The sequence below is a fragment of the Pleuronectes platessa genome, chromosome 23 (assembly GCF_947347685.1).
Source record: "Pleuronectes platessa chromosome 23, fPlePla1.1, whole genome shotgun sequence".
In the NCBI taxonomy this organism is placed as follows: Eukaryota; Metazoa; Chordata; class Actinopteri; order Pleuronectiformes; family Pleuronectidae; genus Pleuronectes; species Pleuronectes platessa.
The window spans coordinates 5,807,673-5,833,123 of record NC_070648.1 but is presented as its reverse complement, the minus strand read 5'-3'; the positions used below and the strand labels follow the sequence as shown (position 1 = coordinate 5,833,123).

The window sequence follows — 25,451 nt, the reverse complement described above, 5'->3', positions numbered from 1 at the left end:
TCAAATAATCCATCGCCACAATGTATCTTTTCACTGCTGGGCTGATAACAAAGAAACCGACCTTCCTCTGAGACGTGACGACCCGGGAAGCCTTGCTCCTGCTCTAGATTGTCTCAGTTATTTCCACAGTTGGAGGGCACAACATTTTCTTCAACTCAATAATTCAAAATCATAATTTTTTTTTTTTTATGAATGTTTGATCAACACCCCCATCTATGTAATCAATACTAGGGGAGTGAGGAAGTCGGAGCCTCAATTCCAAAAACGAACGTGTTCTACTCTTACAATAAACTATTGAACAGGAGTTGTCTGACGGAACTGTATTTATTAGTGGTATTATATTTTATTCAATTTTGTTTTGAGTTATACTCAAAATTAAACGTGATTGACCTCGTTGTTATTATTGTTGTTGTTATTATTATTATTATTATTATTATTAGTGTTTTATTAATAGGTGGTCTCTGTGATGGATATCTTTCCCAATTTGTTCCAAGGCCAACCAATTATTTGGAAGCTTAATTAATCAATCAACCAACCAATGCTATGAACCCTTTCCCTGAACACTTGTTTATGTCTCTCTGTTCGCTCGATGACCTCGATGGACAGAGACTCCCAAACCGGAAGAGGAAAACACATGGATTAGTGTGTTTACAACTCCCTTCATCCTGCGCGCACCCGGCATCATCCTGCCTTCCCAAAGCGGACCAGAGCTGTTTGCATTTGTCCCGGGCCGCTGTTTCGACTCTGCAGACATGATTATGGTTATTATGAGAATGATCAGATCACGGGCTTGTGTTGGATGCTTCGCCGAGGACTAGAGGGTTTTAATGCGGGCTGCAGCTAGTGTGTGTGTGTGGGGGGGTTCTGTCGCAGCGTCGGGCCACCCACCATCCGCGGAAGTGGGACAAGGGAACAGATGGCGCGTCCAAGCCGGGCTGCAGGGCTGCTGAGGATCAGTCAGTGAAATAACCGCCTGTCTCTGCCTGTTTTTCTATACGCTCCATCTTTAGCGAACTTGACGATGCCACAGTGATTTGAGTGAGAGTGGGGGGTGGGATGTGGGGGAGCATCGCGGATTCATCGGCATTCATCGATGCGCGCGGCGGACTCGACCTGCTGGCATCAACCTAATCTCCTGTGACGCGCCTCTGGCCCGGTGAACAATGGTTGACAACCGCTACGCCACGGCCCTGGTCATCGCCTGCGTGCTGAGCACGCTGGCCACCGTGTACGTGTCGGTGGCCATCGGGACGCAGCACTGGTACCAGTACAGCAGCCCCAGCGTGCGCGGGGAGGCCAACGTGTCTGAGCTGCGCTCCCTGTACGAGGAGTTCCTGGACGGGGAGTTTGACGAGAAAACTTACAGCGACACCCTGTTCCGCCTCAACGGCACCGTGGGCCTCTGGTGGCGGTGCGTGCTCGTCCCTGCCCACGCGCTTTGGCACAAGGAGCCAGGTACGTGGCTCACCTCACGTGACACACATCACTTACCCAGAAAGGCGAGGCATCGGTCCGTAAGTGTTGGAGATGTTGTTATGCAAGCCCCACCTCGTTCGTTAATAACAACCGCAGGTGTGGCCCACCCTCCAAACAGGTGTAACAGAGGATTCAGCACTTGGATAACAGGGGATTTCTGCAGTTGTCAATCCAGTCTGAGCTCAATCACACCCAACCGTCTTTGAATAAACCCACTGTGAAGACACATGTGCACGGCTGCGTGTTGAAGCCGGCACAGCAAAACAGTTTCAGGCCCAGGTTTTGGCCTCACTCTGTAAAGTATGAGCGGTCCAATCCAGATCTGAGCCACACTTCAGCCATAGAAATACCACTTGCAAAAAAAAAGTGGCCTGAGTTAGTGTTTTGCTATTTGTGACAAAATCACAATTTACCAAACTGGCAATTTTAGTTTCACATCCAGATTACACTTTACCTAGAGCACCTCATGTTTTCTGAAAAGGGTCCACGTTTGTTCTAGGATATTTGTATAAGTAGGCCACTTTAGTTTTTTTGCGTTATGTAGGGGTCACAAAAGTGCAGCTTCATTAATTGGCCAACACGCGTATGCCATCGGGGAAAGATGGCTGAATTTCTAATGTGTTCACAGTGGTGAATAAAAGAAGTAACTGGAGGAGCCTCAGTTGACCTAAATATATAAGTTCATTACAACATGGGTCTGTATACAGAGAAGAGTATTTGTCCAACAGGTGACAGTGAAACCCCAAAACTTGAATAAGAGCATTTCAGATTTTAACCAAATAATGAAGGCATTCGTTTGGTAGTTTAGACAGTGCATTGTGTTCTTCTAAAGAAGCTGAGAAAAATAAAGATTCGTCACACGTTGTCATATGTATTGTTGGTGAGGGAGTAGTTTATCTAAGAGAAGGACTACTGACGGCACATGACACAACATAAAACAAGCAGTACATTAAAAAGCTCATTAATGTACTGCATCCTGCCACGTGTAGTAAACTGTCATGCTCAGATTTTGCTTGTTGAAGTGAACAACCTCTTTCAGATGCCAAAATGGTGCTGGAGTGTCGAAGCTTCACTCTGTCTCAGCAGTTCACTCCCAAGTACAAAGAACCAGGAAATCACAACAGTGGAGAGGACATGCTGCGCACCTGTAAGTCCTGTCTCAGCAGCTTCACCCATGTTCAAGTGGTGTTCATTGCTTGTAGAAACATCTCACCCACCCCTCCATCTGCATAGTGGTTAGTGGATTATGAGTGGATTTTCATTTTTGGGGGACTTTCCCTTTAATTATGTCCAATATGTGATGCTGAATAATGCACTGTCGCCAATTGTGTCCCTGACGTCTGTCGTGCAAAAGAAGGTGGAAAACTGAAGTCACTGTGAAGCCCACTGACTGCATCCTTCCTGTGTCTGTGTGTCTAGACTTGTGGAGGTGTCAGTTTCTGTTGCCACTGGTGTCACTGGGCTTAGTGGTGATGGCAGCCCTGATTGGCTTCTTCGCTTGCCTCTGCCGAAGCCTCACCCCAACCCTTGGCATCGGAGTGCTTCACCTGCTGGCTGGTAAGACCTGTTCGGTCATAACCTCATGACTGGGCATTTCTCTTTATGCATCCGCAAAGACAGTAATTAATCGAACAATAAGCTACTGAGTAGCTTTCTTGAAAGTAAATGGCCTTGAGCTGAACCTGCAGGTTACTTGAGTCCATCAGCAGTGTCACATGAGTTCATCAGCAACATAAAGGCATGATAACAGTTAAATACAAATCCAAAACCCAATTCTTTATTTGAAGAAATCAAATCATGCATTGGCAAAAAGGAAATTAAAACTGTGGCAAAGAAGGTAACTTATTTCTGAATATTCTCATTTATTCCTGTCAGGTTTTTTAACTCCATGCTAGCGCCACATTAACCAGAAATATAATTGTTCAGCGTCGTTTCAATTAATTTTTTATGTTACGTGTTGAGCACACTTACAAGACACCCCCACCTCTTCCAGCAAACCAATGCTGAGGTGTGGCAGGCAGTAAAAAACCTGCTCTCATAACCTGATCTACATGCAGCAGACAGAAACTAGCTGGTGAGCACAGCAGAGTTTTTAGCCGGTGGTTGAGACCAAGTTAGAGCTCAAAGGCGAATAATGAAAAAAGATTAATGGATTTACAATCATCGTGTTGCCAAAAATGCATCAGTTTCTGCTGTGCACTAACATGTTTGCCATATGTCAATTTTGTTTTTGGTAGGCTACTAGTTGCATATTTTCCCGGTTGGTCAAAAATCTGTTATTGCAGGTTTAGTACGATTTAAAACAGCAATATTGACTATTCGTAGACCAGAGCAACGCAGCAATAGACAACATCGGAGAGATTTACAGTATAACACAACAGCTAATCTACTTTTCGACGATCCACGGCATTCGATCAATGTCCGTAAAGTCAGTAATTGTCCATTTTGGCTTGAGTCTGTGACGCATTGCCGTCCAAATCAGGGACATTTTAGGCCATTTTGAATGTAAGAAATGCACAGGTCTAAATCACGAATGAAGGATGGTTACTAAAGGTTGAGGATCCTGATATTGTGCATGCTGGCTCACATACACTCTCTCTTACTGTTTGTCTTGATTTCCCTCTGAGGATTTCTCAAAAAGTCTGATTGGGGAAAAATGGCTTGTTTGCAGCAATACTTCACACACTCTGTGTTTATTGTTTGATTTGTCCAACAATAGGAGCGTGTGAAATGTCAGGCACAAAAAATAAATGTAAGAAGTGTCTCAGTCCGCCCCCTAATGGTTGTTCTCTGCAGGTCTCTGCACATTAGCCACAGTGTGCTGCTACCTGGCAGGGATGGACCTGCTCCACAGGGTGTCTATGCTCCCCGACAAGGTGGACGGCTCGCTGGGCTGGTCCCTGTACCTGGCTCTCATCTCCTCGCCGCTCCACATGATGGCCGCCGCGCTGCTGGTGTGGGCGGCACGCAGCCACAGTCAGAATTACTACCGCATGACAGCCTACCGCGTTGCATAGACTGAGCGCTGGGTGAATTCATACCCCGCTCTGACACCAAGATGGATTTTATAGGATGATCTCAGAGGAGCGGGATTTGGGTCAATCTGCGCACCTCCGATGGATTAACGTGCATGCACACTACAGTAAAGACCCTATCTGCTGAATTAAAAGATTTGATTTTCATCTTTCTCTGGGAATTGGTTTAAAAAACAGTCAATCAGAAAGACGTGTATAGCGCTGCACATGCTTGGTTAAGAGTAGATTACTACACGCTCATTTAATTCAATATACATGCGTTCACATCAGAAAAGTTCTGGATCACAGGATGGCTCCATTTCACGTCTACTATAGAAGGATTGTCTCTACCAGGTTAATTGCAGACACTGAAAATGCAGTCACTTAAAAACCACAACACGTGTTCTGTGGTCTTACTCCCTGTACAATTTGATCTGGGTAGAAAGCATTGATGCAAAGGGGGGAGCGTCCAAAATGCCCTGAACAAGCCACAGAGTCTGGAGAATTTTCCTTTAAGGACACTTGAAGGTCCAGTGTGCAGAGTTAAGTGACATCTAGTGGTGAGGTTTCATGTTAGAACTGAATATTCATCACCTCACTTTCCCGCTCCAAACATGAAAGAGAACGTGTTGTTGCCAACAGTTGTTAAAATGGGTTTAATTTGTCCAGTTTGGGCCACTGTAAAAAAACATAGCAGCCTCCGTAGAGAGTACCCAATTGAAAACATCGCTAGGATTATTTTATATATTTAAAATCTGCCAATAGATCCCTTTCACCTAAATCTTCCACACTGGCCCTTTAAAGTACACTTAAAGACTCGGGTACATACATTGAATTCACCTAATTTCTGAGATTCTTCCTGGAGGACAGAATGTGACATTCCTTGAAAAGCACAGTGCTTAAACAGGCGGGCGTGTCCCCGATGGATGTCTGTCAACATGCGTCTTGTACAAATTCCGGGCATTAAAGGAAAAATGTGGACTATGTTCTATAGACAGTGTGGTAGTGCATTAGAGTGGGACGCAGCGATTGTTTCACTGCCCTCTACTGGTTGAAATCTGTTAGACTTCTGCTCACACCCCAGGATGAAAACTGGGTGCGGTGACATTTCTGATGATGTCCCAGACGCGCCCTGACTGTACTAACTCAAACAATTGAAGATAGTTATTCTTACGTTGCGTAATAAGCCTTTTACCAACAAGGTTCGAAGCACAGTCTGGGAATGTGAAAGGTCAAAGGTCAGTTTTATTAAGATTGACGTTCGACTTAATTGACATTTATTCACTTGTGGAAATGAAGGTCACACGGTGTTTCATGGATATTGTTTTGTTCGCTATTTTGAAGTACGATTTTAATGTTTGACAGATTTTTGTAGCTTTTTTTAGAATATGAAAAATCCCTCATGTACTCAACAGTAAAGGTACTTCTTTGTGTTCTTGTATTCTCACTGAAATAGGTCTCCATGTCTTTTGTGATTTAGTGAGTGCATATTGTTATTTATTTGATTTATATTTGTTCCTTGATTATTATTATCTTTCAATCATTTCCTTCTTTTACCATTATGTGGAAAAAAAAATTTCAGTCAATAACAGGATCTAAGGGAAACAGTTTCCGGTGAGGCATTACGAATGTACTTTAAATGCCATATTAGGATGAGCTACAGTATTCCTTTGCACTTAAATTATTTTTGAACATATCTGAATATTGCTATAGTGCTTGGTAGTGAATTTCTATTTTTTCACAATGTAAATGTCCCAAAAAATCAAATGAATTTACAGAAAATGCAGCTGTTACATTTAAAATCCTGCTGTAAGTTTCCAATGATATATAGAGTATTAGTGCTCACATGGTTATATGTGCTAAAGCCTGTGTAATGATGCAGCCTTTAAATACAAGATATTCCTCAACCCCCCGAATCCAAGATAGAGTAAATAGTGTATAACAGTTGTATGACCGTGCTTTTGTGAATCTACAGTGAATGTGTCGTCCATCCTCCATCTGAATATTGTGTGTGAGCATAAGCAACTGCTGTGGTTTTAATAAAAAAAAGTTTTGCAAAACTTTATTTCACAGTCACATCAGTGTCATTGGTTTGTAAAAAAAAATCCCGTCCTCACTCCTCTTCTGACGCAAATCCCTGTTCGGCAGTTTGCTGCTCGGCCTCCGTCTGCACCCGGACGGCCGGGATCATCACGTGCCTCTTTCTCGCCAGGGAGAGAGCGATGCCCTTCTCGTAATAAGCACATTCGTTGACAAAGAAAGGAAAGAGAGGTTCGAGGCCTTTGTATCTGAGGGTTTCACCTGAGAACGTCTGGAACAGCGCGTCCTCGGGGTGGAGCAGGCAGAAGTCTCGGTCCTGTGTGGGAGGGCAGGGAATCAGATTAATGAGCTGAGGTTTGCTGTCAGCCGAGAGCGCCACACTTTTATGTGTGTGAGGTTTTTCAGCAGTGCAACAGCTAACAATGGGTCCCCCGAGAGGTGCTGTGGTTTGAGGAGCAGAGGTCACCAAAGTTGCTAAAAAAGTTTCAAAAGGACAGTTTAGAGTTAAACAGTGCTTTACGGGATAAAACGAGGCACAATTGAACGTGATACATGATTAGGAGAAAGCACACCTATAATAAAAGGTGTATTTAAGATAGATTTAAAAGATGATATTGAATTTGCAGGATGGTTCTCCTGAGAGTGGCAAAAAGGCCTGATCACCTGTAGTTAGGTGCAAGTCTAGAACGGACCGAAAAAGAACAATAAGATCTTAAAGTCATATTCACTGGAAGCCAAGAAAGAGAATATAAAATCAAAGAAATATGTTCTATCTAAATTGGTTTGATGAGCAGTTTGGCTGCTGCGTTTTGGACGAGCTGTACTTTACGTCGATTCTGTCGGCTCAGGCGTTTGAGGAGAGGATTGAAATAACCTAATTGAGTTCATGATTATAAGTTTTACTTGTTTATTTATGGGAAATAATGGTTCGTATGTTTGCAGCCTTTACGTCTGAGTAAAAAGGATTGTAGTTAGATTTTTGTGAGACAACTTTGTGCCAAAGAAAAACACGTTTTTACTTTCAGGGGAAGAAAAACAATTCTTCTTATTGTACGTTTCCTGTAAGGAACCAGTTATTTTAGGTCAAGTGTCGGTAATGGCCGCATCATCCTCCTGTGACTCACTGTCATCAAAGCGACGATCGCTGCCAAATACCTCTAATGCTCTTAAACTCTACCACAAATCTCAATCAACAATTGTAAAAGACACAATGTCTGCTATTTATAAAGAAGTTGCCTGGCATGGCAGTCATCAACACGTGCATCATTGTCAGGAGCCTCAATCCACCTGTTTCTATTCCTGTCATCTACGGGCCCACACCTTGAAGCATTTATTTTATTTTGTATTTTCTTTACACTTCCTACCTGCACCATCATTTGAACTTTAGACAACAGAAAACACACAAACACTGTATTTGTCTGTCGCTTCCACATCATTGTCATGGAAGTTTCCTCGATGCTCTGGAAAGAAAAGCTCAGTTTAAATCCCAGTAAACATTAAACAGAAACCCCAAACACTATATTTGTTGAACCGTATGTTTCTTATGAAGATAAGACTTTTTTTCTGCTGTGGACTGAATAACAGACTCAAGGGAACACTCTGGGTCAGTTCATTCATTGCAGGTGCACCTACTGATCACTGTGTTTTGTTCCCTCCACCAAGGAGCTGGTGTTATCACCCTGGTCAGATTGCAGGAAACAGATTACCGCAAAAACTTGGTGGAAGGGTGTCATGTGGGTTAGGATAGCATCCATTATATTCTGGTGTGGATCCAGGATTTTTTTTTTTTCCCCCACTTCCTTTAAATAATTGATGGATCTCGCTGCAGCTTAATTGAATGTAAGAGGACTGGTTTGCCTATGGGGGCGACTGAATGGCCCTCTAGTCTAGTCGTGAAATTCTTCATATAGGCCTGACTGTCATTGTAGGAGTTGTAGTCCCTGGTTAAACAAGGTTTCCGGATGCCTGTAAGTCACCATGTAATTTGTAGGCTATAATTAGGAGCAGATTTAGTGCTTTAACGTCATAGTTGCTCCTTTGGTATGAAGACGTCTTAGAGAACCACGCCCGACCTTGTTGTTGCAACGAATGCTGTCAAATAGATCTATGAGCAACAGGCCAGGTTAAGCACAGGATACATTCATCCCTGTGTTGTTCACAGCACCTTTAAACAAAAGCGAAAAAAGCCACCTTTGTGTTCATGCTGTATTGGAATTAAGAGGATACTTCATTGTTAGGTAGTTTATGTTTATTCCTTTTATTTGATCCACTCCCTGGTTAATTCGAACTTACGCAATCAAGCGAAGCAGCTTTCAAATTGGACAAAGGCCCGTCTGTGAATAAAGCCCTGCAGCTACAAATACTCTTCAGACTGTACCTGGAGCTCGGGGTGAATGGCGGCTGTGATGTCGTGAGTCTGGCCGTCTCTTGGGTAGTCGATGTGTTTAACCATGGTGAACACGTCCACCAATCCTCCTTCAAAAGTAGTACCTGAGAATAAAAGCGAAAACAAACCGATGATGGAGTCCAACAAGGGGTTAGAAAGTGCGCCAAGTGAGATGTCTCCATTGGTGACCTGTGTTCACACGCACCTGAGTTGAAGGAGCGAACCCAATCGAGCATGTGCTGCACGCCATCTTTCATCGCCGTGTAGATGTTGGACCTCACCACGCCGTGGGGCTGAGGGCCGATCTCCATCGCTACAGCAAGTTGATTTGAGACAGGGAGAGACATCACAAATCCTGCAGCTTCTCTGTCCTTCCAACAATCAGTTTAAAGTAAAAAAAGAACTTCTTACCGAAGCCGTGTTTTCCCACTGAATCGAGGGAATAGGATTCTTTTCTGGAGACGTCGAAATGGATGAACCTCATTGGTACATCTGGCATCTGCCTCTGAAAAAAAAAGACAAATCAGACCTTTTTGGTTTTCTATTCTACTCTGGGAGGTTTCTCCAAATGTACAGAGGGAATGGATTTGACCGTTTGTCTTTGTCTTGCCTGAAGGTGCCTGAATATGTGCAGGCAGATCCAGTCGCAGTCAGAATATGCGATGAGGCACAGGCCCATGTTGGCGGTGGTGTTGTGGAGGTCACAAACAAGGTCCACCGCCTCGGCACTGCCTTTGGGCCCCAGCAGCGTGTTCAGTTCCCGGGCCCTGATCATCTCGTAGGGGGCCATGTCTGAGACGGGACCGCTGGGAGACAGGGAACAAAAATAACCAAGACAGCTCATCATCTGTCACAACATCAGCATCACCACCACCACCACCTCTCGCTGCGGCCTTACCTGAGGGTAGCATGGGTGAAGCAGCGGTTCAGGTCGGTGTCCACGTATCTGCGGCACTGCTGCGTGGCTCGTGGGTTCGACAGCACCATCAGCACCGACGCTGGCTCCTCTTCCTCCTCCTCCTCCTCCTTCTTCTTCATCGCCTCCTTCCTCGCCTTCAGCAGCTCCCTCACCAAGTACACCCCGGACAGCTCATTGCCATGGGTACCCCCACACACTGCGACTCGGGACAACCGCGGCAAACACACCACCTCGTCCACTTCCATCAGACTGGGAGCAGAAAGGGGGGAAAGGGCAAGAACTGTCACTCTCTGTCTGTTTTTATTCGGCGTGCACAACAACTGCAAATCCTCTGTTGTCACTGACACGGCAACACAAAGCTGAAATATTGATTTGTGAAACCTTACCTCGCTTTTCTGGCTCGCTGAAATGTGAAGGGGGCAGTTCCGGCTTTTTGAAAAAACGCACCAAAGCAGCACAGAGATAAAAGTCTATTCAAAGTCTCTCTAACCGAGGAGGAAAGCCTGAGGTAGAACTGTCAGCTCCACATTCACAACCAAGAGAGGAAATGAGTGACGCGGCGTCATACTGTACATCTTACCCTGCCGTTTACCCTCTTCCACCCTCTACCCGGCTTTCATGCAGTTTCACTGATTCAGCATTCCCACATCTCCCACTGTACAGGCTTCAGCTGCCTGCTATGCAAACTCCCAGCGTCCCTCTACCACCTCTTGTCCACTGCACTGCACTACACTGTATCAGGGTGTGTCCTCCCGATTCTGTCGGCCCCTTGTATAGGATGGTAGGTTCCAGTCTGCCTTTCAGAAAATGGGCTGAAAATAAATCTGCTGGCATGACACAGCAGGAGAGGCGCCTGCGATGTGAACAGGGGAACAAAGAGCTCTTCTCATCAGGAAAAATATCATGTGAAGCAGCCGGGGATTTAAAACCATAGTAGAGTTTCACTGCTCAAGGAAGAGTTTAAATATCGGGTTAAACTTTGTGTTACTCTCTATTTTTACTGACTCATTGTGAGACGGTGTTTTAAAATAGCTAAAATAAAATCTGGGCCGTCATAGACTCCAAATAGCCGAGGACCAGCAGCCAATTTAACATTACGATTATTATTAATAAACATGAAATACATTCTAATGGTAAGTTTGACACTTTTCAATGAGGTCTGGCATTTAGAGATGTTGCTATGACATCATCAAATCCACTGGAATACAAACCAGTGGGACACATTAACCTTCTGGTGCGTCAAATACAAATGTTGGAGCATGAAGAACGGGTCTGAAAAGCGATTTGTTTGACATCACAGCATTTGTTTATTACAGATTCTTTGTTAATACAAAATACTGAACAATGTCACGTCTCCCCTCTCAATGGAAACTCCCTTTTTTTCTGAAAGTGAAGACAGTCCTCTTCGAGTAATATGTGAGGAAACAAAAATACTGGGGGAAAAAAACGATACTATAATATGAAATTCTATACATTTATAAAATCATAGTTATTTGCATTTCTTTTAAACTCTTTGTTTATTTATTCTTCATATTTAAGTACACTTACAAACAAAATTATGAAATGCACACACACACATTGTATCTCACGTTTTTGGTGTCAAAATATACTTGCATATGATTGGATACTTCTGCAGATAAATGGTGTGACGTTTGTTTTCACCACTGCATTTACTTGTTATTGTTGTCTTTGCTCTTTCGTTTGATCGAGAAATTGATCACAGCAAATATTTAACACTTCTTAACACCATTTATACTGCCATGTAATCAAGTTACCTCTCGCTTTGTTAGCAAAATGACTGAACATTATTCCGATGCTGTGAAAATGGATAATTCCATTAACTGTTCTTATATAAAACTGCACTAATGTGAGATTTCCTCAGCACCGGAAAAAAAAAGAAGAAAAAAAAACTTCACCAGCTCACGGTTTCTTTCTTTAAGTACATCTTAAACCACGTTTAAATGGTTCCACGAGAAACCGGCGATACACTTCAGGATCGTATCGACTCATTTGTGTTGTAAATGCAAGTGAGAGCAGGCTACTTGCTTCTAAGGCAAAGAGAACAGGTGCTTAGGCCTTGTTGTAATTTTCACCATCAATTTCCTTTAAGCCTCGGTAAAAAATAAAAACAAAAACAATAAAACATGACACTGGTCAACCAGAGCTCTGGCCAATCACTTCTTTTTTTACTGCACAGTGGCAGGGATGTAAAGTGATGGAAGAACAGATATGCAGTCATACACACAAGCACACTAGAACCTTCACTTCATTACATTAAGACACTGAATCAGAGAGAGTGAGAAACATGAAATCCTCGCTAACATCTTGAAGGCCACCAGTTGACATTTTACTGAAATTATCATTATCATATTTATTTATAAATCTATATATTAACCAGGTCTTAGTCCCACTTTTAGAGGTATGACCAAAGCACACGTTTGCTGTGGATGACAATAGGTACACTACATTATCGCACAAAATGTTTTCAGCACAAAAACCTCTCCTGCTCCTGATCTGAGAGACTGAACAGACGTGAGCAGAGAGGCTACAAGGAGGATCTACTCTCCGTTTGGAAGCACTGCCGGTTTCATTTCCTCCCCTTTATGCCCAGCCTGACCCGGGACAAAGCAGCACAGAGACTCTCAGCCTTCTCAGATGTGTGACAGCAACAAAGGGGGTCGAGGAGGGAAAACCCTGCTCCCTCGGGATCAGACAGCAGTGGCCGTCCCGGAGATCTCTTAGAACAGAGAGCCGCTGGAGGGAAGCAGTTGCCGAGTAGGGGGGCAGGCAGGCCTCTGTGGTCGGAGTCCACCAGGCAGTTTTGATGGACCAGTCTCTTCAGGGCACTTTGCAGTCAACGCCGAGGTCAAAATATGTCTTGGCATCCCTCCCAGCTGCCGTGGTCCTTCGCTTCCCAGTAGCCGCCCTTATATAGATGGATTTGCTCACCTGTGATCTCGTCCTCACAGCTCTCAAACCAGAGTGCCTGGTAGTTGTCATAAGGTGAGCCTGAAAGAGAGAAGAGATTGGCAAAATTGGCAAAAAAGCTGAAAGAAATCGATCCATAGAGATGATTAGAGCAGAAATTGAAGTGTGAAGATGCGACAGTGAGACAAAATGAGGAATACTTGCTTTTTAAGGAGGGATCAGTAAAAGAATCCTCATCGACAGCTTTGGAAAGAGAAAAGGGGATCACAGATATTTTTTAGCCCTTTGTTCCAAGATTTCCCCCCCCAATACCCAGTAGATAGGAATACAGAAGAAGAAAAACCATTAATACACAATTGACTCACTTTCATCCGATTGGCTGGAGGTGCGCTGGCTGGCGGCCTCCCTCTCTCTTTCACGCCGGACGCTGCGCTGCTTCTCCTCCAGCCGCTGCTTCTCGGCGTTGGCCTCTTCCCAGCGACCGTCCTCCATCAGGCGCTGGTCAGGCCGGCGGCGGCTGTCGGTGGGTGCCATGCCCTCCTCGGACTCATTTAGGGTCAGAGCCAGGGCGGTGAAGTAGTACATGGTCTCTGCTCCGTCACTGTGGATAGAGATACACAACAGCAGAACTTAGAAAATCTCTTTGGGTGTAAAATGATGCCACAGTGGTAATTAAACTCAGTCATTGTGCTTAAGGGTTCGGTATCACTCAACTTTAAATCGTTGTAATTAATGTATTATTTTGAATAAAAGGTTTCTCACAGTCTTTAATTATAAAAGTAGGTCACTTAACCTGAAATAAAACCTTAACCCAGACATCATATAGAATATATTATATATATTCCACACAGTTTTCTTATCTAAAACTAGAATTAACAGTTGTATGACTCGAACAACCAGTGAATTTAAAAACTACATGCATGTATTTTTACAGAAAAGTGTGACGTCAGGACCTTTGACCATCAACATAGAATTAGTTCATCCTCGAGTCCGACTGAACGATTGTACCGAATTTGAAGACATTGCCTCAGTGTTGTTGCGATATCATTGTTCACACAGACACACCGACAGCCCAAAAACATAACGCCTACGGCCACCGGCCAATATTCAGTTAGAGAAAGTACGACTGCATAAACGATATAAATCCAAAAGGCGTTGCTCAAATAAACATAAGTCACAATGGTTTCTGAACAACAGCTATGCAACTACACACCCTGCTGTAGAGTTTAGTATTATTCAAATTCAATCATTGTAATCATCCGTCATTTTCCGTCACAACTCTCCCCTTTGTGTGTGTGACAGTGTAAACTACTACGAGTATTTACAGTACCACGTGTGATTCATAGTTAGCCTGCAACCAGTCTAAACCTTTTCTCAGTTTAAAGAGACGGTACTTACGGTAAAGGATTTCTCCTCCAGACCTCTCTGGCTTTAAGGGTCTGGTACACTGTCTTCTGTTTGCCCTCCGTTCCGTTCTCTCCACCTCGAGTGCTCTGCATCACTCTGGAGAACTCCATCTTCTCATCCCACGTCCCTGACAGCACGTAGTGAGCTTTGCCGTCTTTGTCCATCACCACACCGGTCACCTGCAGATGGGAGACAGAGGGGGTTAACAGAGTCACACATGATGACCCGAGAAGCACCGGAAGTATCAAATGCAACTTTGATTTTGCTAAAACTAAGAGAGCAGATCTTTACTATCTCGAAGTAGAGGTATGATGCATGTAGCACAGAAAACAACGAAAGAGTAATTATTTTACAGTACATATTATTTAGCTGACGCTTTTATCCAAAGCGTGCATTCAACCATGAGGGTACAAACCCACAAGAGCAAGAATCGTGTCAGTACAGTAGCTTCAAAAAAGCCAAACTACAAAGTGCTACATGTAAGTGCAACATATAAGTGCAACTAACTTTTTGTGTTTTTTTCTCTCTCTCTCAACATCAGAGTTGACGATGGTTATTAGACCATCTTCTTAGCCAAGGTGGAGTCGGAGGAGATGTGTTTTAAGCCTGCGGTTGAAGATGTGTAGACTTTCTGCTGTCCTGATGTCAATGGGGAGCTCGTTCCACCATTTGGGAGCCAGGACAGCAAACAGTCGCTATTTGGCTGAGTGGCTAGCTCGCAGTGAGGGAGCAGCAAGCCAATTGGCCGATGCAGCGCGTAGTAGACGGGCTGGGGTGTAAGGTTTAACCATGGATGTAGAATGGGCCCGATCCGTTCGCACCACGGTACTCAAGTACTAGTGTCTTGAAGCGGATGCGGGCAGCATCTGGTAACCAGTGAAGGGAGCAGAAGAGCGGTGTAGTGTGAGAGAACTTAGGAAGGTTGAAGACCAGTCGAGCTGCTGCATTCTGGATGAGCTACAGAGATCAGGGGGCTCTAGAAGGCAGACCAGCCAGGAGGGAGTTGCGGTAGTCTAGGCGTGAGATGACAAGAACCTGGACCAGAACCTGTGCGGCCTTCTGAGTGAGAAGGGGACGTGTTCTCTATGCTTTGATAAAAGCAGAAAAACTGCAACATGCGAACAGTTTCTGCTGTGTCACAATTAACAGTTAATTGAATATGGAATACATAAAAACTTTAACCAGTTGCAGTACATTTTCAGAAATCTGCAAAAGTCGAAATTGATGCGAGGCAAAGGTTTCTGCACTTTACTTACCTTCCTGGCCACATCTCTGGAGAAGTAGCTGTAAGGAGCAAACTTCAGGTGACAGCGGTCTCCAGTGGTGTGATTCACTATGTCTATCTCTCCAGACTAGAAGGGAGACAGAAAGTAAGTTTGAGGGAACTCAATGTAAGGGAATAATAACATTTTCAACAGATAGACGTTCAAAACTTAAGTTCAGGTTTTGGCAAGTTGTTGTTGATATAATTTGGAGTCGAGCCGAGATCATTATGACTCGTCATTTCTCATCTCCCTATTGTTGTTGACTTTCTTGGAAATGCATCAACAACAGGTTGCTGCTCATCAACTTAGGGCTGTTTATTCAAAGCTTTTTTATTTTTAAACAGTGCTATTTTCCCTCTCTTTCGCTCTCACCTGATCGATCCACAGTTTTCCGACAATGATGTTGTGCACTGTGGTGGTCACTTTCTTCCATGTGTAGTGATGGTTGCCTTTTTCGAAGATTGCATGAATTGTGCCTGCACAGAAAGAGGAAATGCAGATGTTAAATTTACCAGCAACACTAACAAAGCAAAAGTTTGTTATTCTAGGCTCCAGACTGACAACCTTCAGTTAGGCTGAGGTGTGACGGATGAATTCCTCAGGCTTTGCTCACTGGCTGACAACATTGCTTTGTTTTGTCCACAAAGACGTAACTGCCATGTTCACAGCACACCCTCCATCAACGTCATCATCAAACCACAAGGCCTATTTGAAATGCTTTGAACCAAAGTGATTTATACCTAAAGGCATGATTGACAGATATTTCCCCCTGAACTTGCTGGCAACAGTGATTTCCTGCCTCAGAGTCCAGCCACGGTCAGAAATCACATGATGTGCTGCTGCAGGAGGGTGGTGGCTCACCTGGAAAAAGAGGAACAGATACATTAGCTGTAAACAAACACACTGTGCACACTGCTAAGTAGGAAAAGTCAAAATCCATTTAAACTTCTCATTTCAGAATCAGAGTGCGAAGCAACATGACTTTCAAACTGCTTTTGTAATAGTGTCCAAAATGTAACCACTAACGGAAGCAAAAATAAAATGTCAAAATGATGCTGATCAGAAGAGAGGGAGAGAACTAGAATCAGATATGCAGGAAACATGACTGAAACACGCTGCTATGCCCATGGTAGTAAATAAAAACTATACTTCCTTCCCGAATGAGGTCTGACTAACCTCAATTACTAAGCAACCCTCATGAATTCTAGTTCCCTATAATGTTTCAAAGTGCTGAGTCAATGGGAATTTTCATGTCATCCTTCCTCCTTTCTTTGTTCAGTTTTGCTTCCCTGTTCGAATACGTCTAACTCTCTCTCTAAAGTTCTTACGAGGAAATAGGTCGTCATTAAGTGTATAAGTTTTCAAAAATCTTGAAAAACCAAAGCTATCCGCATTGCTGCATAACACTAGAGGTGTGTAAAAATGTATTTGTTCTCCGTTTGTGTTTTGAAAAATGAATAGTCAATATTGAGGAAAGGAAGATGTTGCAGAGCATGCATCCCACCTGCTCACAGAGCGAGCGGTAGCCGCTCTCTCGCCGGCGGTCCAGCTCGTAGGTCTCTCCCAGCAGGGGGTTGAAGGGCTTGCCCGTGCGGTAGACGGTGGTCGAGTAGGAGGACACGGAGAAGGCAGCCACGTAGCACATCTGCTCCAGGGAGCTCTGGCACTTGCCGGCCTTGTCGAGCAGCTCGTGGTACTCAAGGTCCTCCGACAACCGCTGCAGCATTGAGATGGGCTCGTTGAAGTTCACCTACAGCAGAGAGCAGAACAGGTGTAAAGTAATGGTTGCAGTCATCACAAATGAAGATGCTATGGTACATTATTTGGCCGTATATATATATAGTGTAGTTTAATATTGCTACTATAATGTTAGTATTGACAAAACACTTTGACATAGACAATAACCTTTAAGCTTTGACATATCCTTTTAGTGTTAAGTGATTTCCGGACAGGTTCAATATTCAACTTGCTTTTTATTCTGCATTATTATTCTCGGTCTTACACGATACGTCTTTGTGTAAGGTTGTTTGTTGTCTGCTGTACAATGCACTGTTCTGCAGCTGCTGTAGCACTTTGGCCCAAGAAAACTTTCCCCAGGGGGACAATAAAGTATATTTGATTCGATTAGACATTATTATCCTGATGACAAACAGATGTTAGACCCACTGAAGATGGACGGCTGAGGTCACTTTATGTCTAATGATGTTAAAAACTGGACGTCAAAATCTTTTCACAAGCAAAACAGATCCTCGTCATTGGCTCGCTGAACTTGGCCAAACAAATTCTGCCCTCTGTTGGCTACATGGTGGAACATGGTGGACATGGCTAGATGGTGGAACATAGATACATAGTCTCTTGCAGGAAATAAAAGAGTATTTATCAGCATAAACATTTATTTTTTTAAGTATTCAAACGCCTTCATCTCACCACAGCTGAATTATTGCCTTTTAAATTTGGTGATTTTATGACTTGTTCAAAATTGTATTTAGTTTCTAATGCCATTTTATATTATATTCTTTTGTGACACGCTTATATGGATTTTGAAAAGGTCGATTAAGGTAATTATCCTAATGTGTCGCCTCGGGATCCCCCCGTCAGAGCTGGTCAATGTGGCCCGGGAAAGGGAAGTCTGGGGCCCCCTGCTTGAGCTGCTCCCCCCGCGACCCGACCCCGGATAAGCGGATGACGATGAGATGAGATGAGATCCTAATGTGTTGTCATTACTTCTTTTATAGAATCCCATTAAGGCCCAGAGGACTAAGACTATTGACTGGTGTGCTATAATAATAGCAATGATAATAATAATTATAATAATAACCCCCTTATATGACCTACAAAAAGCTACGGAAAACATGACATTATGTATATGAAAAGTTATTACTATCGTTATAAATAAAATAAAACAAAGTATGGATAAACTATAATAGATTTTTAAAGCATAAAACTGAACTTGTCTAAACTGCAAATTTTGTATTATTCAACAGCAATGACAATGAACAAATCCCAGATGATTAAACTAATTAAAAAACAGAATGACTCAGTTGAGGTGATGACTGTTCCCACAACAGATGAAGTGATAGAGGAACTGCAATCATAGAAGGCTCCAAAGAATGTGACAGAAATAGTGTTGCAGTGACGAAGATCAACACACATTTAATTAAGACAACATGATAGTCGCACTCTGGTGCTGCATGGCTGAGACGTGCTGATACGTCCTTAACCTCGTGTGAACCTTGTTAACCTGGAAGCGTTGTTACAAGCACACAAACAAAATACACAAAAAGGACAGCCAGAGGAGGAGGTCATCGTTCATGTGACCTATTCATCGCCAGATCAGCAAACAACCCAGAGCCAGAGAAATACTCACAGGCATCGGGATCTTGGACAACTCTTTGCCGATGCAGTTCTTCATGATGCTCCACAGGTTGAGGGAGTAGTTGGGTTTGTCCGGGATGCGTGTTCGCCTCTTCTTCAAGGGCACCAGCTCCTGAGAAGGGGATTCCGGGTTTATGGCGAGAGGTTCCTCATTGAGCTGAAGGGCAGAAAGTTTTGTCAGTAATCAGCATGAAACCTACTGGAAGAGATGAAGCTTTAAAGAACGATTCACTGGATTTCAAAATGAGTCGTTCTTGAAATGTTTCTGATCCGACTCTTGATTGTAGCACAAAAACACATAATGAACATTTGAATGAACTGAACTGGTGCTTGGAGACATACCGACTGATCATCAGGACACATTTCACTGTTGAAACCGCTGACATTACTGCTAGACCTTCTGTAAGAGATTGAAAAAACATGGATTGTGTCAGTGTATAAAAGGTTTCTGTTTCAACCAACAACCAATGTAAGATAACCCTTGTGATTAACTGACATGTTTTACAAGGAAGCAGGTCACATGAATTAACGACTGAAGTCTCTGGGAATTCACCCTTTAGTCAGAACACATGTTTATCTACAATCACATGTATTGTGAATGGTGTGCAACTCACTTGTGAAACTGTGGATCTGCAGGTACAGTGATAAATTCTGGAGCCTCCTCCATAGCGTCAAAGAATTCATTGTCATCTTCCTCGTCACTGGCCTCGCCTTTTCCCGGCCCGGCAGCACCTTTACAGAGAGTTATTACTTAGCAGACTCTTTACTGACAACAGCAGAAAGCATTCAGGCTCACAAGTATTTCCTTGATCAAACGAAATGTGTGGTATTTAAAATGTCAAAACCATGCATCACAATTTCTTAAAATAAAAAGGTAATGTCATCTCATTGTTTCGCCAAAAAAGCAGCATATCTTGGAAAGAAATATCTTAAATAAAGAAGCGATTGAAGGAAAGGTAGCAGGCTGGTTTTCTGTGTATCAACTAATGCAGTGGTTCCCACACTCGGAGGTTGCAACTGAAATTGGGCTCGAGAGTTAATCAAGGTCACAGAAGCTCAGTCTATTTAGGATTTGTGATGCACTTCGATGACCTGTCAAAAACATTTTACGACATGGTTTCAATCAGCCAAACTTTGAGTTCACTACAATGTGAACGCTAATCATGTTGCACTTCAACAAAAGCAATGCGTTTTCTTGAGTGACATTTTGTTGGCAGAAAAACTCTCAGCAACAATTTAATCAGTGAGGGATTTAATATATGCGTGTTCACAAAAATAACCTGTTAAATAATGAGTTGGAAACTGTGGTCTGGGAACTGGTTAGGGTGAGAGTCGCTTGCTACCTTTATTATCTGCTGTGGCATTTGCCTGCGACGCCCCTCTGAACGCCCGCTCCAGGTGATTGTGCTGCTTGGCCAGTTGCTCTAAAGTCTCCTCCAGCCTGACTCTCTGCTCCCGCTCTGCCTGCAGGGCCTTCTGCAACCTCTTACTGTGAGCCTGAGCCAGATTCAGAAAGTCTCTGCATGCCTGAGGAGCCGAACATTCACACAGGTTCAGTTAGAACCACTAAAACGTGTTTATTTGGCCTGGACAGTGAGTTTGGATTCTTTAAGTTCAAACAAGATCAGTCCGGAGACGGGAGAAAAATCCTGTTTTTTCAGAAGGGCCAGACTCACTGGTTACATAATTAAAAGACAAGGTATAAATGTACTGAGAGAAGACGTGACACTTGCATTAATCATGGCATTAGAGGTAATGCGGAACAGCGTGGCCCTTTCTGTGACCTGTCGAATCTTATCCCCAGCCTCTCCAGTCAGGCGCAAACTGTCCAGCTCTGACAGAGACCTGAAATAATAAAACGCACAATGATAATAATCTGTTGGCAAGAGACGTCATCCAGTTACATTGTTAAAAACCATGAGCATGACTCACAGGCTTTATTTTTATAACTCAAAGTACATGTCTGCTCATCTGTGTATCTACATACTTCTTTTGCATGCTGGCACCACCACACCTACACTTAGTCGCTATTCTTGGAGCTGTGTCATTGTGTTTTAACAAATGTCAGTGTGTACGTATTGTGTGCTTTCATGTTCGGGAATTTTCCTTTGTATTTTTAGAAAGAAGAGCTGTGATAAACATTGAACTATGGACTGAGGGCATAAGGACAAACAGAGCGACAGAGCCTGACCTCTGGAGGGCAGAGCCATGCTTGGAGATCAGGTCATTGCACGTGCTGAGGTCCTCCACCTTGCTGCCGAGTGTTCTGAGAGCAGTCTGGACCTCTGAGTTCTGAGAGCCGCCACCTTGGCCGGGCGCCACTGGAGCAGATGAGTGTGAGAAGTCATCCCCGGAGTCATCTGTTGATGATAAAAACAACAGTGGAAGAAGTCTACTATCATAACTTCAATCTGAGTTTTAAAAGATCCACAGATCAAAAACACTAAATGCTTTCCCCCCCCGCCTGCTCTTTTACATCCTCCATTGTGTTTGAATGTTTAATCCAAAATTCCGATGAAGAAACTTCCTGAGATCACTGCAGTTCTCACTACAGGACTAGCTGTCCTGTAAGAGGGAGTCTTCAAAAGACTGTCAAATCTAAATTTAATTACTTTATACTTAGTAATTACACAGCTTTTAACTTGGGTGGCTCATACTCAAACTAAGCTTACTACTTAATGAATTCCTTAAGTACTTCACGTAACAGCAATTTGCAGAAGTCAGGGTGCGCCTCACAACAACATGTACCTTCACCATCGTCACCCCACCCTGCGCTCTGATTGCCTGTAGCTGCTGCCAGCAATCTAGTTGGACAGTGCAACGTGTCATCGACCCTTCAGACTGCATTAGAGTTCACACATAGCAATTTGTGACTGCTACTTGAACGCGGATTTGGGTCCAATCTGCGGCTTTTGTCAGTGACATTTTCCAATAAACTAAATGAATATATAAATTCAGTCAAGATATCAGAACTGGGCTCTACCTGACTCCGCCTGCATGCGAGCTGCCTTTGCTTTGGCCAACTCGAGGGCAGTGATCCAGCGTTGACGCTCCACCTCACAGCTGGCCTTCAGGTGATACGTCTGCGCCCCCCCGTTGGAGATGACAAAGTTGCAGGCGTCGTCCACCGTGATGGTCGCGGTGGCCAAGTTGATTGTGCCCCGACATGTGTGGCCCATCTCTGCCTGGGTCCTGATAGCCAGAGAGTAATGAGTTTTTGGCATACAACATTTAAAGATGGAGAAAGAAGAAATGGCCATAACAGAATTGCTGTCCTATTCACTGTATTACAGTTGTATTGAGAGCTTAAATTTGACAGACATTGATTATAATAGAAATAACACAGGACGGTTTGTTGGGTGTAATTATACAGTAGTTACTGAGGATGAATACAAAGCTATTTCTCTAGTCACATTATCAAGGCTGCATCATTTGTGTGGTCTGTGTTCTGCAGGGAAACAAACCTGTAGTATGACAACAGCCCGTTGCTGAGGACAAACCACCTCCGCTGATAACCCTTGATGTAATTTGTCCACTTGAAGACCCATCCTTTGTATGTGTCACCAGCTGGGGTAGGGGTGGGGGTCTTAGGCTCTGACATCACTGCCCCCAAAATCAGAATACGGATTTGAGGAACCTTCAAATAAAAGGAGAAGTCAAGTTAAAACGCATGTGACAAGATTTGTGCCATTACACAAAGCTAAATAGATCCCTAAATAAAAAGGTTGACTCAGAAAATCACCATTTCGATTGTCTGTTTGTTGTTGATGTAATTTCTGAAGCAAATAAGCCACATTAGCTGGTCCCGATTCGTCAAATGTAAAAATGTACTGGTTTTCATTGTCTTCAATTCTATAAAAAACATTATCTGGGCACTTTAGGCTCCTGACTGGGAAAAGCAAAGTCCTTTAAATATATCCACTTGGAGTTTGTGATATTGCAGCCGCTTCTCTGACATTTTTACAACCAAAACAATCGAACGAGAAGATAATAAGCAGATTCACTGATTATGAAAAATGTTCGCGTGTCACTTACCTGTTCTCACACTAAACCAGCTCAACATTGAATGCAACATTACTACAGACCAGTACCGGTGGCGGATATTGATCTTTCAGTGTGGTATGAGGGGGTCAAAGGTTAACTATAGGATCAATACAGATTCATTATTGACACACTTCTACTATCTAAATGAAAGAGAGATTAAGTAGTGATGAATCATTATTGTCTTGTTGATGACATTTAAACTTAATATAAGTGACTGACACAGATAGTGAGATTTATTTTGACTTATGTCAGAAAAAAAAGGGGGAAAGAGAACTTCTCCAAACAATACTAACAACAACAAAACATTCAAATGGGAAAGTTCATAAAGAGCTTGCCACCAGAAGCTAGTCAGGGGGGGCTGGTTAGCTACAGTGAGGGCTAAGTGGGAGTCACTGGATCAGTACAGCCAGAACATGAGTTAAAGTGAATTTGCACCAACTGACATGTTTGCTCGGAGTTTGCCGGCTGACGTGTGCATATTCACACAATTCCCAAGCCCCGGTGCACGGCGAGCTGCAGCGCCGAAACCACCGTCCCCTTCGCCGGTTAACTTTTAATAACTCGCTCGATCTGGCGAAGCGTTTACCTTGACGTGTCCGAAACGTGAGATCAGGCCACCAGGCACCAGGGGAAGTCTCGGCTAACTTTGGCACCCATACGCCGCTGTGGCTAGCCGGAGATGCTAACTAGCTAGCTAGCCAGCCCGGGGGAGAGCGGCCCGGCGTGAGGCAACAGCGGTGCGACGGCGACACCACGCGACACCAGCGGAATGAAGTCGTATCCCTCGTGAGCCGCGTGCGTGCTGTTCATTCTACACCCCTGCACGCCGACATGAACCCTAATGCTAGCTAGCTACAGCTGACTAGCCTAACATTAGCTCGCTGCTGGTTACACCCGGTGTAACACGAGTCGTTTCCGTGTAGAAACACGACAGGTCACATGAACCGGTGTTTTTTGTTGTTGTTGACCTTTTAAAATAATAGTTCATCAACACGTAAAAACAGATAAAATGTACATTTTAATCCCCAAAACATCGATGTTATTTTACCTTTTATTTTCATAGCAGATTATCGGCACATTAGCGGACACGAGCTCTTTTTGTGGAGGACGTAATTGGAGCTTCTGCTTAAGTTGATTTTTCTATGAAAGTATTATTTAGAGGTTATATTGATATTCGTTCTTCAATATTGTTCAGCACCACCAGCCAGTGTAACGTTAGCTTCACAATGCAACGTCTACGTATAATGAATCAAGGGTGTTAACCTGCTTTTGTTATTATAAATTACTGATGAACTCGTGTTTTTATAATTCATTTATTAAAAACTACAGATTAATACAATTAAAGCAAAAGGTCGGTTAGATAAAGCAGTTAAAAGTAAACGGATCAAAACGTAGGAACAAAAATACGACTCCGGTGGGACTCGAACCCACAACCTTTGAATGACTGCATTCATAGCCTAGAAGTCCAATGCGCTATCCATTGCGCCACGGAGCCACCTGTTGCACTGGATGTACCCAATGCTATTTATTCGTAATGTAGGGGTGGATAATAAGTAGTGCGTTAAACACAGGATGTCGTCAAAGTTACACATTTACAAGAAAAACCAAAACATTTTTTAATCTTACTTTACCAGAGAGCCAATAAAAGTGGATATAAAAGGAAATACTTACGGAGGAATACACCACAACCACGTGATTCCAGACTTTCTCAATGTATACTGCCCAGGTTTTTCTTTTTAAGTTATTTTCTAATTTCAAGTGCAATTTCACTTTAGTCGACTGTGCAACGCAAATATGATGACCAAATAATATCTTAATTTTTTACAGCACTTCTTTAAAAAAAAGTTACTGTGTAGATTTTTTTTTTTTATATTCAGATCATTTACTTTGGTTAAAGTACTTATTCCACACAGCAAAATAACTTAATTACAAGTAAACCTCCTGCCTGAAATGAAAGTAAAAACAGGACTTTACTGTTTTGGTTTGTTGTAGTAGAGGCAGTTCCAAATACTTATATAGAGACTGTTGTTTTTAAATTTAGTATGGATCCATCAACAGATTCCTGATTGTTCTCGATTCATCAATTGAAAGTTTGCTTTATAAGAAATCTAAAAAGCAAAGAAGCACAACTTGGAGCGCTAGGGGGCGCTCCAACATATGAAAACATGAGCACTCCTGCAGCAGTTGCCTGTCTTCACCCATTTAACAACATAATGTCAATAAAAGCAACATATCTTGAAACAACACTGGCCGATAAGAAGTACCTTTATAATGTTTGTTTTGTCGAAATTAATTTAGTGAAATCTAAATGTAATAAATAAAATCTGCATCTGGAAAAAATAAGACCTAAAATATCAAAATATGTTTATTTTTTTAGCTATAATAATAAAACATGCACGTGTGAAAAAAGTTACAGCAAATAAAGTGAAATTTAACAACAAATAATCAAAATAAGATCAAGAACCAAATTGGAACTCTCTTTTTAAAACTTTTGCTCTTTGTAATGCAAAAGACGCATGCGCAGTGTTGTGTCATTAATTAATATGTTGGTATATTATTAATCACACCAGCTAATAGTTGAGCAGCTCTGTTACATC

The 25,451-nt window shown here is 43.0% G+C and overlaps 3 protein-coding genes and 1 non-coding gene across 8 annotated transcripts; 1 reads left to right on the top strand and 3 right to left on the bottom strand.

Annotated features, from left to right (window-relative positions):
- The first annotated feature begins 1,163 nt into the window (after positions 1-1,163).
- On the top strand, positions 1,164-6,566 carry LOC128430250 (claudin domain-containing protein 1). 2 transcript variants are annotated; one of them, XM_053416274.1, is made up of 4 exons: positions 1,164-1,455; positions 2,516-2,623; positions 2,896-3,033; positions 4,273-6,566. In XM_053416274.1, exons 1-4 carry the CDS (start codon positions 1,164-1,166, stop codon positions 4,491-4,493), a joined length of 759 nt encoding a protein of 252 aa, XP_053272249.1. In that variant the 3' UTR covers positions 4,494-6,566. The 2 variants fall into 2 exon arrangements, with proteins under 2 accessions (XP_053272249.1, XP_053272248.1); XM_053416273.1 differs by having other exon boundaries at positions 1,164-1,473.
- A 37-nt stretch (positions 6,567-6,603) lies between these two features.
- On the bottom strand, positions 6,604-10,600 carry LOC128430249 (N-acyl-aromatic-L-amino acid amidohydrolase (carboxylate-forming) B). Its single transcript, XM_053416272.1, has 7 exons — positions 10,222-10,600; positions 9,815-10,084; positions 9,527-9,722; positions 9,328-9,421; positions 9,122-9,229; positions 8,908-9,020; positions 6,604-6,846 (listed from the first exon to the last, which is right to left on the bottom strand). Exons 2-7 carry the CDS (start codon positions 10,078-10,080, stop codon positions 6,604-6,606), a joined length of 1,020 nt encoding a protein of 339 aa, XP_053272247.1. The 5' UTR covers positions 10,081-10,084; positions 10,222-10,600.
- Positions 10,601-11,118: 518 nt separating this feature from the next.
- Positions 11,119-23,923, bottom strand: LOC128430067 (oxysterol-binding protein 1). 4 transcript variants are annotated; one of them, XM_053416007.1, is made up of 17 exons: positions 23,441-23,731; positions 22,275-22,447; positions 21,794-22,002; positions 21,002-21,170; positions 20,544-20,655; positions 20,154-20,337; positions 19,425-19,542; positions 19,153-19,210; positions 18,803-18,967; positions 16,940-17,185; positions 16,176-16,296; positions 15,808-15,911; positions 15,427-15,522; positions 14,162-14,349; positions 13,129-13,364; positions 12,968-13,006; positions 11,119-12,844 (listed from the first exon to the last, which is right to left on the bottom strand). In XM_053416007.1, exons 2-17 carry the CDS (start codon positions 22,409-22,411, stop codon positions 12,702-12,704), a joined length of 2,325 nt encoding a protein of 774 aa, XP_053271982.1. In that variant the 5' UTR covers positions 22,412-22,447; positions 23,441-23,731; the 3' UTR covers positions 11,119-12,701. The 4 variants fall into 4 exon arrangements, with proteins under 4 accessions (XP_053271982.1, XP_053271981.1, XP_053271980.1 ...); XM_053416006.1 differs by lacking the exon at positions 23,441-23,731 and adding an exon at positions 23,903-23,923 and having other exon boundaries at positions 11,119-13,006; XM_053416005.1 differs by having other exon boundaries at positions 11,119-13,006; positions 23,441-23,732.
- Positions 23,924-24,260: 337 nt separating this feature from the next.
- Positions 24,261-24,349, bottom strand: trnar-ucu (transfer RNA arginine (anticodon UCU)). The gene is given in 2 exon segments: positions 24,261-24,296; positions 24,313-24,349. It is a non-coding gene; the product is annotated as a tRNA-Arg (tRNA).
- Positions 24,350-25,451: the final 1,102 nt, after the last annotated feature.